The sequence below is a fragment of the Fistularia commersonii genome, chromosome 7, assembly GCF_037954325.1.
Source record: "Fistularia commersonii isolate RoL2024-O1a breed Wild chromosome 7, RoL_Fcom_v1.0, whole genome shotgun sequence".
Classification (NCBI taxonomy): Eukaryota; Metazoa; Chordata; class Actinopteri; order Syngnathiformes; family Fistulariidae; genus Fistularia; species Fistularia commersonii.
The window spans coordinates 19,585,225-19,600,806 of record NC_141290.1 but is presented as its reverse complement, the minus strand read 5'-3'; the positions used below and the strand labels follow the sequence as shown (position 1 = coordinate 19,600,806).

Sequence of the window (15,582 nt, the reverse complement as noted above, 5' to 3'; positions counted from 1 at the left end):
ATTTTTAAATAGATAAACTTGTGTTATGGTGCTGGAAGGCCTAAAGGATCAACTCATCAAAATGCCTCAAACCTCATGGTCTCTTTGTTAAACACATACGTTATTTCCCACGTATTGTCAGATTTTTGTATCTTCCGATAACTGATTACAGATGGTCAATAAACACATTAAATAAACCCTTTATTCAATATGTTGTTATTAGATTGAATACATACATCTCGTAAAATATAAGCGTGACACTAACATCATATTTCAAATGAATATGTCAAATAGTGGCGGTCTAATTAGATCGGGCTCGGTGGCCATTTTAATTTCTGTTTGTTCAATTATTAATAATTAACTGACGCCCTTGCGAGAATTATTTTAATGAGTCAATACGAGACTGGTGTCATGTATTGTCACTCGTCCTTGACGGTTCACTGCGCCCTCTACTTGCTGCAATTAGAAGGGGAAAATGACGAGGACATGCCCATGCTAATAGCACTTGGACGATATATCGAAGGAAAGGTGATTGAAAATGATTTAAAATGCAACTGTTGATGCAGTAGCATTTTAAAGCTCAGTGCTAACTCAATCTACATGTCACCATATTTTGCGAGTTTTCCTGAATATAAGAAACGAATTTCTGAGGGAAAATAAAGATGAATTATTGGTAACACATTCAATAGCATTGTTGGAAATACACTTTTCTTCATGTACAATACTTTAGTCCGAAACATGTGTTTATGATATTTTGTGAAATCCAAAAGCAAGACTCAATCTACAGTGTATTATATCAAGAGGAATAAAAATGTATTTGATGGCATTAAAAATAGAGCTCCAGTTCCGGTCCAGAGAATAGGTCTCAGGTTTTAGTCCCATCATATGCAGGTTAACTCAGTCAACAATGCAATGGAATATTTGGAACAAGACGAATTAACAAACTCATAAACGAATATAAACGAAAAAACATGTTTTAAATTCTATACAAAAATAGACAAAATTATTAGAGGGAATGGTTGTCTGCCTATATGTGTGGCCCTGCGTTTGACTGGCGACCCGTCCAGGGTGTAACCCGCCTTTGGGACAGCTGGGACAGGCACCAGCATCCGCCCCGACCCCGAGTGCACGATGAGCGGCAGACGATGGATGGACAAAAATAGACCGGAAATCAAATATTTTAAATAAGCGATAGAGGATTCTATCGCCACTTCCTGTTTTTTTTCTAAGTTAAAACTTCCAGTAAAAAATCCTGGTCGGAACGTTTGTTTCTTTTGTTTGGTTCAGAACACTTCCGCCGCCGCACACTACGTCATTTCCTGTAACTCTTCGATAAAGACAGTTTTGGCGAGTTTCGCCGAAGGTCAATTTTTTGGGGTTTGTCCGGTGAATCCGTGTTGAATCGGAGTCATCAGAACCGCAACCATGGTGAGTGTTTCCCGGTGATGAAGTCGGTAGTCCAACGGGAATATAGGTCTTTCAATTTTCACTCCAGCTGGATTATTTCTCAAATGGCGGCAGTTTGAATGAATGAATTGAGGCCAGGAGGGATGTTGGTTAGAGTTCAGGCCAATATAATCAACAGTTGATTTCATTGCAATTCAAAGGGGTCCTCTTCGTCACTGAGCTACCGGGGGTTGAAACTTCTACATTTCGCCGGTTTTTGCCCCTTTGGCTACTGTTCTTGCCGCTCGCTCATCAAGTTCTGTTCAATTTCGGCGACTCGAGAGCAAACATGTCTCATTCCGCTGCGAAACTGTTTAACCATCGAAACCCAACTTTTTGGTGCTCAACCGGTAAACGTTCGCTTCGGAGGGAACGCAATGGAGCAAATCGCTGCGAGCTAATTGTTGTAGGAACTTTCAAATAACGTGCATAAAGAAAGTCCCGCTTGAACGTCGGCTCAACGTTGATTTTACCTTCCCTCGTCGGACCACTTTTCACCTGCTTAAATTGCTCGACACTTTACCGGTCACTTTCTGAGTACACTATCTTAAACAGTGCACACCTTGATATTCCATTTACCATGTTTTTGCCTAAAGACTCATTATGATAACATGTGCTGAAAAGTTAATACAGTGAATCGTTACAGCCTCATGAATACAATTATGAAGCCTCTTGGATGAGGGGTGAAACGTCCTCAAGCGAAGAAATTGGCAAATTTCCTGTTGCCGTAACACAATTTCGATAAGAATACAATTAAAATGGTTAGATACTGGTACAGCATTGTGTTTTTCAGTATGTCATTCATTGTTGCTGCAATTTCATCATCGTATACAACACTTTGAACATTGAATATACTTGAATCTTTTTTTCATTCACTTGCCCCCAAACTGTTTTTCCCATGCTTTAACTTTGAGACTTGGTTTTCAGTTGTATCGTACTAATATAGTGACATGTGATTGGCCCGCAGACGGTGGGAAAGAGCAGCAAGATGCTGCAGCATATCGACTTCAGGATGAGATGCATCCTACAGGATGGGCGCATCTTCATCGGCACCTTCAAGGCCTTTGACAAACACATGAACCTCATCCTGTGTGACTGTGACGAGTTCCGTAAGATCAAGTAGGTTCACAAATCAGTATTGTCTTGTAACCCAATCAATAAGAACAGGGCCCTAACCCCAATCACTATCCTTTAAGACCCAAGAACTCAAAGCAGCCAGAGAGAGAGGAGAAGAGAGTCCTTGGGCTGGTGCTGCTGAGGGGGGAGAACCTAGTCTCCATGACTGTGGAGGGCCCTCCACCAAAAGATGTAAGTAGTTAACAATCAGATGTCAGAACTGGATTTCTAGTGTCTGGGAATTTTAAGGACAGTGGCTTTTTATTCCTTGAATAGGTTTTTGGAAAAAGTCTTGGAAATGTACAAAAAGCTTATCGATTCCACTGTATACTCAAGTGCAAACAGAATGTTAGGAAAATATTTTTTTGTTTTGACTAATGGGGGGAACAACATTATGTCTTTGTTGCTCTCTGCTGTGGTGAATCATAGATTCAGACAAACTTGTGGTTGCATACATAACAGAAAAACTAAGAGTATCTGCTTGACAAAAGGTTTGCTCCATTTCATCCGTGTTTTGCTTCAGAGACATAAATTTGTTTGAACTTGATGACAAAGCTCATGATTTAATAACTGGACTAAAGATGTTTGAGCTCCTGCTGTCTCCATGCATTGACAGATCTGCGCCATGAACTCCCAAGACTGATCTTTTATAATCCTCTTTCAGACCGGGATCGCTCGTGTCCCTCTGGCTGGTGTGGCCGGAGGTCCAGGTGTGGGAAGGGCAGCAGGTCGTGGTGTCCCAGCTGGGTCTCCAATGCCTCAGGCTCCCGCTGGTCTGGCGGGACCAGTCAGAGGAGTTGGTGGTCCTTCGCAGCAGGTAAAAAACGGAACAACCTTTTGCGCTCCTTTTGTTGTCTTAGCAAATGTTGATGTCTGTATCTTTTGTTATAAAGGTGATGACACCTCAGGGCAGGGGAACAGTTGCTGCGGCAGCAGCAGGTGCCAGCATCGCAGGAGCACCAACACAGTATCCTCCTGGAAGAGGTGCTCCGCCCCCAATGGGCCGTGGCGCTCCACCTCCAGGTGAGACAGCTGTAATTTCAGAGCCTTAGGATTTTTTTTTTCTGATGACAGGGGCTCACAGCCAAAAGAATGTCAATATTGTGATGAGCCAAAACCCTTTTTCATAAATTAATCAATATCGGCCCAAATACATACTTTACAAAGTGTCCTTTTTTTTTTTTTTGAGTACTTGTGAAAGGCCTTCCTTTTCCCAATTTTTCATTATTTAATCCTCCCCTGCAGGTATGATGGGTCCACCCCCCGGCATGCGGCCACCAATGGGTCCCCCGATGGGAATGCCTCCAGGCCGCGGGGCCCCCATGGGAATGCCTCCTCCTGGCATGAGGCCACCTCCCCCTGGTATGAGAGGTGAGGTGTTAATGTGGACATGATGTCCACAGTATCATCGATCTATCACAAACTCATCATGTGATCTTTGCTGTTCACAGGACCCCCTCCTCCAGGACTGAGACCACCTCCCCGTCCTTGAGGAAGTTCTGCCCTCTCAAGCTCAACTTTTGTATAGATTTTTTTTTTTTACTGTTTTTTGATAGTGCTGGAAATCGGGATGTTTGATTTACTGACTGTTTTTGCCATGGTTACATTTGAATAAAGTATGAAGTGAAAGCCTATCAGAAGTGTGAGCGTTACCCTTTTATCGGTGGAGTTCCTTTTTAGTATGATTGGCAGCCCAATATTCATCCAGGGTGTTAGAAATGTATTTCAAGAAGATGCAACAAAATACTCCTCAAATTTCTAATAAACTTCATTCCTTGATACCTGAAATTCAGTCAATCATCAATTGTGATTGGATTAATGATGTGCCCTTTGTCTGGGTTGCGAAGAAAGAGTACCCCTTTTACCTTTGTGCCTTAGGGGTCCCTTAGGGGTCTTCCTTGTCACTCCGAAAGACAACCTCAACATCTTCATCTCTGCGACCTCAAGCTCTGCCTCCTGTGTTTTCATCAATGTCACTGTTTTTAAATCCTACAGCATCGCTGGTCTCGCCACTGTCTTGTACACCTTTCCTTTCATTCTGGGTGATAAGTCTTTTGTCGCATAGAACCCATGACACTTCTCGACCCATTCCAACCCGCTTGAACCCTGTTTCTTTACCTCTTTTCCACTCTCCGCTGCTCTGGACTGTTGACCCTTAGTACCTGAAATCCTCCAACTTCTTAATCTCCACTCCCTGTACCGTCACCCTTCACCTGGGACCCTCTTACTCACACACATGTTCTGTCATGCTTCAACTAACCTTCATTCCTCTCCTTTCCAGAGCATATATCCACCTCTCAAGATTTTCATCAACCTGTTCCTTGTTTTCCCTACAGATCACAATGTCCTCTTTAAACATGATGGTCCATGGAAATTCCTGTCTAACCTCATTTGTCAGCCTGTCCATCACTACTGCAAACAAGAAGCCCCACCTCAACCTTGAACTTCTCTAGTACCCCTATAGCACACCTCACCGCTGTCTCACAGTTCGCATGCATGTCCTGCCTCAGTCTAACATACTTCTCTGCTACTCCAGATTTCCTCATACAATACCAGAGTTCCTCTCTTGGCACACTGTCATATGCTTTTTCAAGGTCTAATAAAAGATAATGCAAGCCCTCTGACTTTCTCTGTACTTCTCTTTTTGCATTCTCAAAGCAAATACTGCATCTGTAGTACTCTTTCTAGGTATGAAGCCATACTGCTGTTCACAAATGTTCACTTCTCTTCCCATAACTTCATTGTATGGCTCATCAACTTTATCCTTCTATAGTTGCTGCAATTCTGCACATCCCACTTATTCTTGAAAATGGGCACCATCACACTTCTTCTCCATTCCTCAGGCATCTTCTCACTCTTAAGATCCTGTTGAATAATCTAGCCAGAAGCTCTACTGCTGCCACTCCCAGACACTTCCACACCTCCACAGGTATATCATTAGGACCAACTTCCTTTCTGCCCTTCATCCTCTTCAATGCCCTCCTCACTTCACTTTTACTAATCTCTGCTACTCTGTGGTCTGCAATAGTCACCTCTTCTACCCTTGGCTTTTATTGTCCTCATCAGCTCTTCAAAGTACTCTTTCCATCACTCTTCTAGCACTCTTCTGGCATCTGTCAATACATTTCTCTCTCCATCCTTAATAACCTGCACCTGCTGTACATCCTTTCCATCTCTATCCCTCTATTTCGCCAACCTGTTTTGATTATTCTCTCCCTCCTTACTGTCCAACCCAGTCATTGTACGCCCTTTGTTTTGCTTTGCAACCTCTATCTTCATCTTACGCTGTATCTCCCTTTACTCCTGTCTGTTCTCTTCAATCCCATTAGTGTCCCATTTCTTCTTTTCTAACCGGTTTCTCTGTATAAATTCCATGTCTCCTAATCTACTTCCCTTCCAGATGATACACCAAGTATTCTCCTACCTGTCTCCCTGATAACATTAGATGTAGTTTTTCAGTCATTTGGAAGTTCTCCCTGACCACCCAGAGCCTGTCTCAACTCCCCCCTGAAAACCATACAACACTTCTCCCTTTTTAGCTTCCACCACTTTGTCCCCTGCTCTGCCTTTGTCCTCATGATCTTCCTTGTCACCAGAGTCATCCAACAAACCAACATGCTCTGCTGTCTGGCTACACTCTCACCTACCACTACTTTGCAGTCAATGATCACCTTCAGAATACCTTGTCCAATCAAGATACCTTCTACCTGCGTGCTCCTACCTATGCTCTTATATGTTACCCTATGTTCTGTCTTTTCTGGAAAAAAAGTACTCACTACAGCCATTTCCATCCTCTTTGCAAAGTCTACCACCATCTGTTCCCATCTTGTATATCAAACCTGCCCATCACTTCTTCATCAGCTCTATTGCCTGTACCAACATGCCCATTGAGGTCTACACCAATTACCACTCTCTCATCTCTGGGGATATTCTGCATCACTTGATCTAACTTATTCCAGAACTTGTCCTTCCCCTCTAACTCACTTTCCACCTGCGGGACATGGCCACTAACAACATTGAGCATCACACCTTCAATATACAGTTTCAGACTCAAAGGGTCTATCTGACATTCTTTTCTCCTCCAGAACATTCCTAACAAAGTCCTCCTTCAAGATAACACCGACTCAATTTCTCTGCCAGTCAGTAACGTGATACCAAAACTTGAAATCTGCTCCTAAGCTTCTAGCCTTACTGTGTTTCCACCTGGTCTCCTGGACACACAGTATATCCATCTTCCTTCTCCCCATCATGTCAACCAACTCTTGACCTTTTCCTGTCATTATCCCAATATTCAAAGTCCCTACTCTTAGTCCCAGACTCTTGCCTTTCCACTTCTCTCTCTGCTTCTGAACATGCCTTCCTCCTCTCCCTCTTTGACCCACAATAGCTGGATTTCCACTGGCACCCTGTTGGTGATTGTTACCAATGGCGGTCATTTTTAATCTTGGCCTTGACTGGTCCGGTATGAGATTCTTAGGTTCGATTTGCATATTTGGTTTGGCACAAGTTTTACACCGGATACCCTTTCTGACGCAACCCTCTGCATTTATCCAGGCTAGGGACAGGCTCAGAGAGACACTGGCACGTGCCCCCCTGAGGCTGCATTGCTAAAGAGGAGAGTTCAAGGTCTTCAAATTGTTCAAAAAAGCAGCTTCCTGGGTTCTGACTGGAGTTAGTAAATAGGAAATGTTACTCCAGTGCGGGCCTTGTTCCACTCGCTTCTTGCTCAGGCTCGAGCAGACTTTAAGGTCCTGCTCCTCGCACATAAAATGGTCTGTGGTATTGCTCTATCTTCCGTTCCTTGAAGTCATATATGCCTGTATGTACACGGTTTCCAGGATAAAAGGTATTCGTTGGCAATAAGGTCTGAGAAAAGACTGCTAGAGGGCCTTCCGTGCAACAATGCTGGGGAACAGCCAACCTCTTAACATGAGGCGGTCCTGCACAATGAATGTTTTTAGACTTCAGCTGAAGACTCACTTGTTTGCTACTGCATTTTATTGTGTTGTGGTAACCTTTTTTCAGTCCCTGCCCCAGGGACACCACAGTGGTGCAGTTCTTAAAACTTAGGCCTCATGACAAGAAGGTCCTGTGTCAATCCCGATGGGGCGCTCCCATGGGGAGTTTAAATAGTTTCATTCTAGTTTTTCATCCTACTAAATTTTTCTTGGTTAATTTCAGAATCAGAATCAGAAAACTTTATTTGTCTCTGAGGGCCAAGGGAGGGGTGGGGGCACATGGAGTAACAGTATCAAAATTGTGAACATCAAGAATAAAATAAAAAAATCAAAAAATTAGCTGCACAATGTCTTTGGATCATGTACCAAAAATGGCACAAGATAAGCCTAGTTGGTAACAATAATTGAGCTCATCCTAAAAAGAAACCACTTGCTCTGTAACTGTTTCAGTAAAGAATTATTTTTTTACACCAACAAAACATGTTGACATTAGCAATTCTTCATTTTACAAAGGTGTGAAAGATTCTCTCTTTGTGCACCAACTCGAAGTTGAGATCTCTTCTGTTTATTTTTAACTGGGTCTTCATTTGTATAAAAATGATCTCAAGTCGTAAATACAGCAAAATAACCAATTTTGAGTTTCAACGTTCAATTGTTTATGTGATGAGTAGCGATTATCCTCAATTAACTTACTGAGATGTTTCATGAAACTGAATGAGAGTTTAGCATTTTTCCACCCCCCAAATTCAACAAATAACTCGATCCCAGATTCATAGGAAGCATTAAAGTTTTTATTGTTTTTTGTAATAATGTTCCAGCTTCATATTTTTTATGGCAAAGACAATTAAAACTGACCAAACATCTTAGTTCACTTTAGAAAATACAAAAATAATCTTTGTTTCTGCATATTGATCCTGGATTAAGAAAAAGAACAGTGCATGAATAAAGTGCTCTAAAATCACGTGGTGTGAGGTCACGTGTTTTTTGTATCATATGACCCGCGTAGGTCGGTTGATTGTCAGCAGCTGAGTTCCTTGCAACTCGGAGAGGAAGATACCGAGGTAAGGTACTCCGCCGCGGTTCGATTTATACCTTCACTCAGCTCCGTTAAAGATTCAATCGGCTATTTTGTGGTTTACAGAGGTACTACCAGTGTTTTAGCAGTCAGCTAACTTCCCTCTGGTTCCGGGAGGAGAGGTGAACCTAGGGGGTGGTTAACCGAAACTGACCGAAGGCAGTTTTGAGTTGGTACCGTGGACATTCAGTCAAATTGACAAACCGTTTAAACAAACCGTGTCAGTTTCCTCCAAGTTCCGTTGATAAGTGCTCCATAATAAATTTCAGAATCCACGTTTTACCCCAAACTATCCTTGTTAAAAGTGTGAAACGTTGTCTCAGAGAAGACCATATGATATGACTATTGTATGTTAGCATTGCCATATATTGGTGAGTCACGTCTTCAGCCCTCAGGCGATACAAAGTTCTTCTTCTCCTTCGGCTTACCCTTCAGGGGTCGCCACAGCGAATCAACCTCCATCTAACCCTATTCTCCGTATCCTCCTCTCTCACACCAACTACCCTCATATCCTCTCTCAGTACGTCCAGAAATCTTCTCTTTGGTCTTCCTCGAGACCTCTTGCCTGGCAGTTCCAATTCCAGCATCTGTCTGCCAATATATTCACTATCCCTCCTTTGTACATGACAAATCTCAGTCTGGCTTCTCTGACATTGTCTCCAAATCATCTAACATGTGCTGTTCCTCTCAGACTCATTCCCGATCCCATCCCTCCTGGTCACTCCCAAAGAGAACCTTAGCATCTTCTAGCTCTGCCTCCTGTCTTTATATAGTCTTCTTTATAATTTATTTTAAATGTATATTGATAAAGTGTATTATGTAGGGCATTGCAGGGTTATTGAGACAATGATCATTGTTCAGATTTGTAAGATTAAGTTTAAATCTCTTAATATTTACTGGATCAAATATAGACTTGTTTCATGTTATCTGTCCCTGTGTCCACTGTTAAGTGTTATCCTTGCTAAAAATGTTATCAAAGCATCAAAATTTACCCTACAGTGAAGATGTGACTAACTGTTAGAATCATGGAAGTCACCAAAACCTTGTTCAAGGTATTATAATGAGTAAAGTTAGCTGTATAACATTACAATTTAAAAAACAAACAACCTCTGGTTATATCAGCTCATTTAGACACTATGATCTATTCAATCTGGTTTGATATTTGGGCAATAATAGCTAAATCACCTTTTCTAAATTGCACTCCAAATACGATCACTTCCCTTTTTTAAAAAACAACAAGGAGGAAAAAAACTCCAGCCATATAGTTAGTGAGACAAATGTTTAGTTTGTCAAGCAGCTTTGCTGATATTTGTTTGATTTCAGATGTGGCTGGGGTGTCTGTGTTTCCTCATATTCTCCCTGCTGGGCAGCGATAGCGCTCCAGCTGACCATGAGATCCGCTTCCTGCCAGGCTTGGCCAAACAACCAAGCTTCAAGCAGTATTCTGGATACCTAGACGTGGCCGATGGGAAACACTTCCACTACTGGTTAGTTGCATGCCTGTGTCCATCAGTCATAACAGACCTAGCCTAAATACCCAAGCTGGGACAAAGTCCTTTTAGTCTGATGGCTGCGCATGTGATCTTTCAGCTCAGGAAGTCAAACAATAAAATGAATGGCAGGAAAATTATTGTTTAGGCTCTAAAGGTTTATTCTGTCCAAACCCTTAAAACTGTTATTTTAGGTTTGTGGAGTCCCAGCATGTGCCAGCCTCTGACCCGGTTGTGTTGTGGCTGAATGGTGGGCCAGGCTGCAGTTCGCTTGATGGACTGCTAACTGAACATGGACCTTTCCTCGTGGGTGGCCTTTTACTTTGCCCCTCAGTCGCGCTCATCAAACATCAGTGTGATATTACTGTGATGTGATCACTTCTTTCAGATTCAGGATGATGGTGTGACCTTGGAGTACAACAAGTACTCCTGGAACCTGGTAAAGGTTTTTTTTTTTTTTGTCACAACCTTTGTATTTTTTCCTGGAAACCAATTGGCTTATTTTATCTGGGCAGATTGCCAACATGTTATACCTGGAATCTCCTGCAGGCGTTGGATTCTCCTATTCTGACAACAAGATTTACACCACAAATGATACAGAGGTCAGTGCCATCTCCTGGACGGCCTGAAGTTGTCAACCATCACACTCACTGTTCTCTCTCCCCACCCCCATCTCAGGTGTCATTGAACAACTATGAGGCTTTGAAGAAGTTTTTCGAGCTTTTCCCCGAGTACAAACAAAACAAGCTGTTCCTAACAGGGGAGAGTTATGGAGGAATCTACATCCCGACGCTTGCAGAGAGAGTGATGGAGGACACCGAAATGAAACTGCAGGTTTATATATTTGTGTGAATACTATCTGCAGTCAGTGCTTCTGTTTTGAAAAATAACACAGTTCAAATATAGTGCTGTTTAAGTAATCTTTACCTTTACCTCCCTTCAGGGGTCGCCACAGCAAATCAATAATCTCACCCTATTCTTTGTATCTTTCTCACCAACTAACTTCACGTCCTTTGTTGGAGTACCAATCTGACTTAAATGATCTTAAAGGCTAATTGCCTTAAATTGTGTTTTTCATTTTTGCCATTTTTTGAGATTTTGCGATACTGTTGTATAGAGAAAGCTCGTGGTACACTTGTATAATCTTGTAGCAATTGGACTTGTTTACTTTCTTGATCGTTAATATTTTCTGCATGTATATGACTTTTCCTGGCTCTTTCCTGTCATCCAGGGCATTGCTGTGGGAAATGGTATGTCAAGTTATGAGATGAATGACAATTCTCTGGTTTACTTCGCCTACTACCACGGCCTGCTGGGCACTCCGTTGTGGCTTGACTTGCAGAAATTTTGCTGCAGTGATGGAAAGTGCAACTTCTATAACACAATGAGCACAAACTGCTCTAGCAGCGTGAGTCTACTCCACCACACTGACCTTACAGAACCTTTATCCAATTCAATTTTTACTCAAGCTCAGGTGTTTGAGGTGTTAATTTTTCTGCAGATATATGAAGTCCAGAAAATCGTCTACAGTTCAGGACTGAACATGTACAACCTGTATGCTCCCTGTTCAGGAGGAGTTGGCCAGAGGTACAGGTGAGTTCATGTTCCTGGAAACCAGAAGAGCATGAAATTGAAGTGGTGATCATGACTACTTTGTTTTTGGGAAGGAATCCACTTGACGAAAAGTTCAACGAGGATTTTTTTTTTTTTACATTAAGATTTACAACGTGACTGGACCCTAGTTAACAAACTAGCCAGTTTTTTTTAACTCTTGGAGTCCATAAAACAAGAACATTAAACATCTTTTTTGTTTTATTAGAAATTATGCCCCTGGCACAGTTATACTATCTATTTCATCCTTAATCTTATGTTTGTGCTACTTAAATTAGTTTTTACACCACCAACCCCATGATTTCTCATGATACTCCTGTTTGTAAACCTGCAGGAAATGGGGCAATCGGGCACAACCTACAGCCAACCACTTTGCTGCAACTTTTCAATTAAAATCCCCAAGTACTTGCATTTTAGCAAAAAAGGAAAAAAAATCCCTGTCTTTGTTTTATGATACTTAAAAAAAAAAACTAGCAACACAAGACAAAATGCTAATTGGGAAACACCTGTTTAGAAGACGTTGTAACCTAATTCAGTAACTTAAGTCTGTGCTGTAAAATGAACCAGATCTGACTGGCTTTGATTCACTGTGGTTTCAGTTCCAAAGGAGGCAACCTGGTGATCAGAGATTTGGGAAACTCCTTTATCCACCATCCATGGACTCAGCTGTGGAATCTGGTCCGTGGAGACTTCATATCAGGCTATGTCATCAAGGGGGACTTCCCATAATGCTGTGTGTGTTTGTGTGCAGAAGTTGAAAGGTCTGGCGTCCCTCCATCGGTCTGTGCATTTGGACCCTCCCTGCACCAACTCCACCCCTTCCAACCTTTACTTGAACAATGCCTTTGTCAAAAAATCTCTTAATATTAGCCCCAAGGCTCTGGACTGGGCCATCTGCAGGTAACACTCACCTGTACACACTGCACTGATTTCATCTCTTATCTTAGCAAAACAACTTTTTTTTTTTTTGTCAGTTTGAATGTAAGGCGTAGGGTTTTGCCTTCTGTATTGGGCACTGTTCTTTTTTTCATATGTTAAGTTTTAAATGTAATATTTGAAAGGTGTAAAGATAGGATTATAACGGTCAGATTTAAAGCAGCATCATGTTAAAGAAGTCTTAAGACTGTTGGTAATGAAATAAATATTAATCACCAGCCAAAACACACCAATGACCTGTCAACCTCTGTGCTCTGTTGCAGCGCTGAGGTGAATCTGAACTATGGCCGCATCTACATGGATGTCCGAAAACAGTATCTCAAACTGCTGAGCACTTTGGTGAGTCAGCAACCACCCTCAGTTCCTTCAGTCAGGGTTTCTTTCTAGTGACTACTGGATGTGAAAGAGCAAATGTGATATTATAAGGGCAGAACTAAGAACAGGATTTGTGAAATCCAACATTTGCAACCAGTGGTGGTCCAGTATTCACCAACAATTGAAGCTTGTATGTGACAAACTCTGAAGATGGACTTCATGGTGAAGCAGGAGGCTTCTTATGTGTTGTAATTTCAACATGAAAACATTTGGCATAAAGTAAGCCTTTTTTCCCCCTCTAAGTCCAAACTCCATTGAAATTAATCATCCATCCATTGTCCCCTGCTTATCTGGAGTCGTGGCGGGAGCAGCCAGAGCAGTGAGGCCCAGACCTCTCACTCCCCCTGCCACATGGTCCAGCTCTTCTGGGGGGACCCCAAGGCATTCCCAGGCCAGCCTGGAGACATAGTTTCTCCAGCATGTCCTGGGTCTTCCCTGTGGTCTCCTCCCAGATTGACATGCCCAGAATACCTCCCCTGGGAGGCATCCAGGAGGCATCCTGACCAGATCTCCAAGCCACATCATCTGGCTCCTCTCTGTGGAGGAGCAGCGGCTCTACTCTGAGCACCTCCCCGATGGCCGAACCTCTCACCCTATCGCTAAGGGAGAGTCCGGCCACCCTGCGAAGAAAACTCATTTCAGCCGCTTGTTTCTGCAATCTCATTCTTTCGGTCACTAACCACAGTTCGTGACTATAGGAGAGGGTGGGAACGTAAATTGACCGGTAAATTGAGAGCTTTTCTTTTGGCTCAGCTCCTTCACCTTGACAGACTGGTACAGAGTCCACATCACTGCAGACGCTGCACCTATCCACCTGTTGATCTCCCGCCCCATTTTTCCTTCAATTGTGAACAAGGCTCCAAGATACTTGAACTCTTCCCCTTGGGCAGGACCTCTTTCTTGACCTGGAGTGGGCATTCCACCTGATTACAGTTGAGCACCATGGTCTTGGATTTGGAGGTGCTGATCCTCATCTTGGCCGCTTCACACTCAGCTGCGAACCACTCCAGTGAGAGCTGGAGAGCATGGCCTGATGAAGCCCACATAACCACATCCTCTGCAAAAAAGCAGAGACTTGATCCTGCGGCCACCTAACCGGATCCCCTCGACACCTTGGCTGTGCCGAGAAATTCTGTCTATAAAAGTTATGAACAGAGTCAGTGACAAAGGGCAGATATGGACCCGACTCACACCCGGCAATGTGGACCAAGCTCCGACACTGGTCATACAGGGACTGACCAGCCCATATGATAGAGTTCGGTACCGCATACTCCCAGAGCAACCCCCACAGGATTGTCTGTGGGACACGGTGGAATGCCTTCTCCAGATCCACAAAACGCATGTAGACTGGTTAAGGAAACTCTCATCCCCCCCTAAGGACCCTGCCGAGGGTATACTGAAAATAATTCTAAAGATAACTACATTAATTTGGTCACCACTGTCTTTAAGGCAGCATTTAAATTGGACAAAATTCTCCTGCAATATGCCCTCATTCCTGTCTGACCTCCCTGTCGGTGTGTTACAATGTCTTGACAATTTTTGCGGTCGCTTTCTAATCAGAAATACAGGATCCTGGTGTATAATGGGGATGTGGACATGGCATGTAACTTCATGGGAGATGAGTGGTTTGTGGAGTCCCTGAACCAGCAGGTAACATCTGTGCTTGCTCTATATAATCACTTGTTATTGAACCTTGACCTCTGACACAATTGGCTCAGCAATCTGTTGTCCCTCCTCCCTAGGAGAAGGTTGAAAGACGTCGATGGCTCTACAATGACACACACGGCTGGCAGGTTGGAGGGTTCGTCAAAGAGTTTGAGAACATAGCCTTCCTTACTCTCAAGGTAATCTCTTCAATATAGCTGCCAGTTTTACTCTTGACCGGTTTGGGGATGTTACGCAGCAACCTCAGTTTGACTGTTCACTTGCAGAGAATCACTTGGTTCATGGAGGTTTTCACATGTGCATCTCGACTCTTTCATACTAACTGTCAAAGGAGAACTTTAAGTCGAGTTGGGTGGCACTCAGCACCAAATGAGTACCCTCAAATTCTGTCAGAGATAACGTTCAACTCCATTTGCTTAAGGAAGGAATAGTTTTTAAATTAGTCACATTGCAGTGTTAATTGGGATCATCTTTAGTTAAATACAACACAAGGCTGACCTGAGGAAGTTTTTGTTTTTCTGTTGTGACTTTTTTTTTTTCCCTCAACAGGGTTCAGGCCACATGGTTCCTACAGACAACCCCATAAGCGCCTTCACCATGTTCTCCAGATTCATTAATAAGGAGCCATTCTAACATCTGATCCCTTGTCAACCAATTAATCTGTTCAGCTGTCAATCAGCTTACTACTATCTATGCCACATGATGCTGCTTTGTCTTGCACTGCACAAATGTCAATCCTTCCTCATAGCTAAAACAAATACTGGTGATTTAATGTGAGACTTGTGATTTTTTTTTTTTTTAAGGAAATAACTGAAAATAAAGTTTTGGACTGTGACTCTGCATTTATAATTTTACATGTGGCTCACAATCTAGCTCAACCTGGAAATAATTTAATGATATCAACACTTAACTTTGCATAACTTAAATAGCT

At 42.7% G+C, this 15,582-nt stretch overlaps 2 protein-coding genes across 3 annotated transcripts; both read left to right on the top strand.

The window, feature by feature from the left end:
- Positions 1–1,279: 1,279 nt before the first annotated feature.
- snrpb (small nuclear ribonucleoprotein polypeptides B and B1) lies at positions 1,280–4,175 on the top strand. 2 transcript variants are annotated; one of them, XM_086148893.1, is made up of 7 exons: positions 1,280–1,407; positions 2,393–2,544; positions 2,622–2,733; positions 3,206–3,358; positions 3,435–3,564; positions 3,787–3,903; positions 3,993–4,175. In XM_086148893.1, the coding sequence occupies exons 1-7, from the start codon at positions 1,405–1,407 to the stop codon at positions 4,031–4,033; spliced, it is 708 nt and encodes a 235-aa protein (XP_086005019.1). In that variant the 5' UTR covers positions 1,280–1,404; the 3' UTR covers positions 4,034–4,175. The 2 variants fall into 2 exon arrangements, with proteins under 2 accessions (XP_086005019.1, XP_086005018.1); XM_086148892.1 differs by having other exon boundaries at positions 3,787–3,912.
- Positions 4,176–8,497: 4,322 nt separating this feature from the next.
- Positions 8,498–15,486, top strand: ctsa (cathepsin A). The gene is made up of 14 exons (XM_086150216.1): positions 8,498–8,560; positions 9,898–10,061; positions 10,259–10,370; positions 10,453–10,503; positions 10,580–10,666; positions 10,743–10,898; positions 11,296–11,472; positions 11,566–11,657; positions 12,275–12,353; positions 12,427–12,575; positions 12,875–12,950; positions 14,547–14,636; positions 14,729–14,830; positions 15,201–15,486. The coding sequence occupies exons 2-14, from the start codon at positions 9,898–9,900 to the stop codon at positions 15,282–15,284; spliced, it is 1,419 nt and encodes a 472-aa protein (XP_086006342.1). The 5' UTR covers positions 8,498–8,560; the 3' UTR covers positions 15,285–15,486.
- Positions 15,487–15,582: the final 96 nt, after the last annotated feature.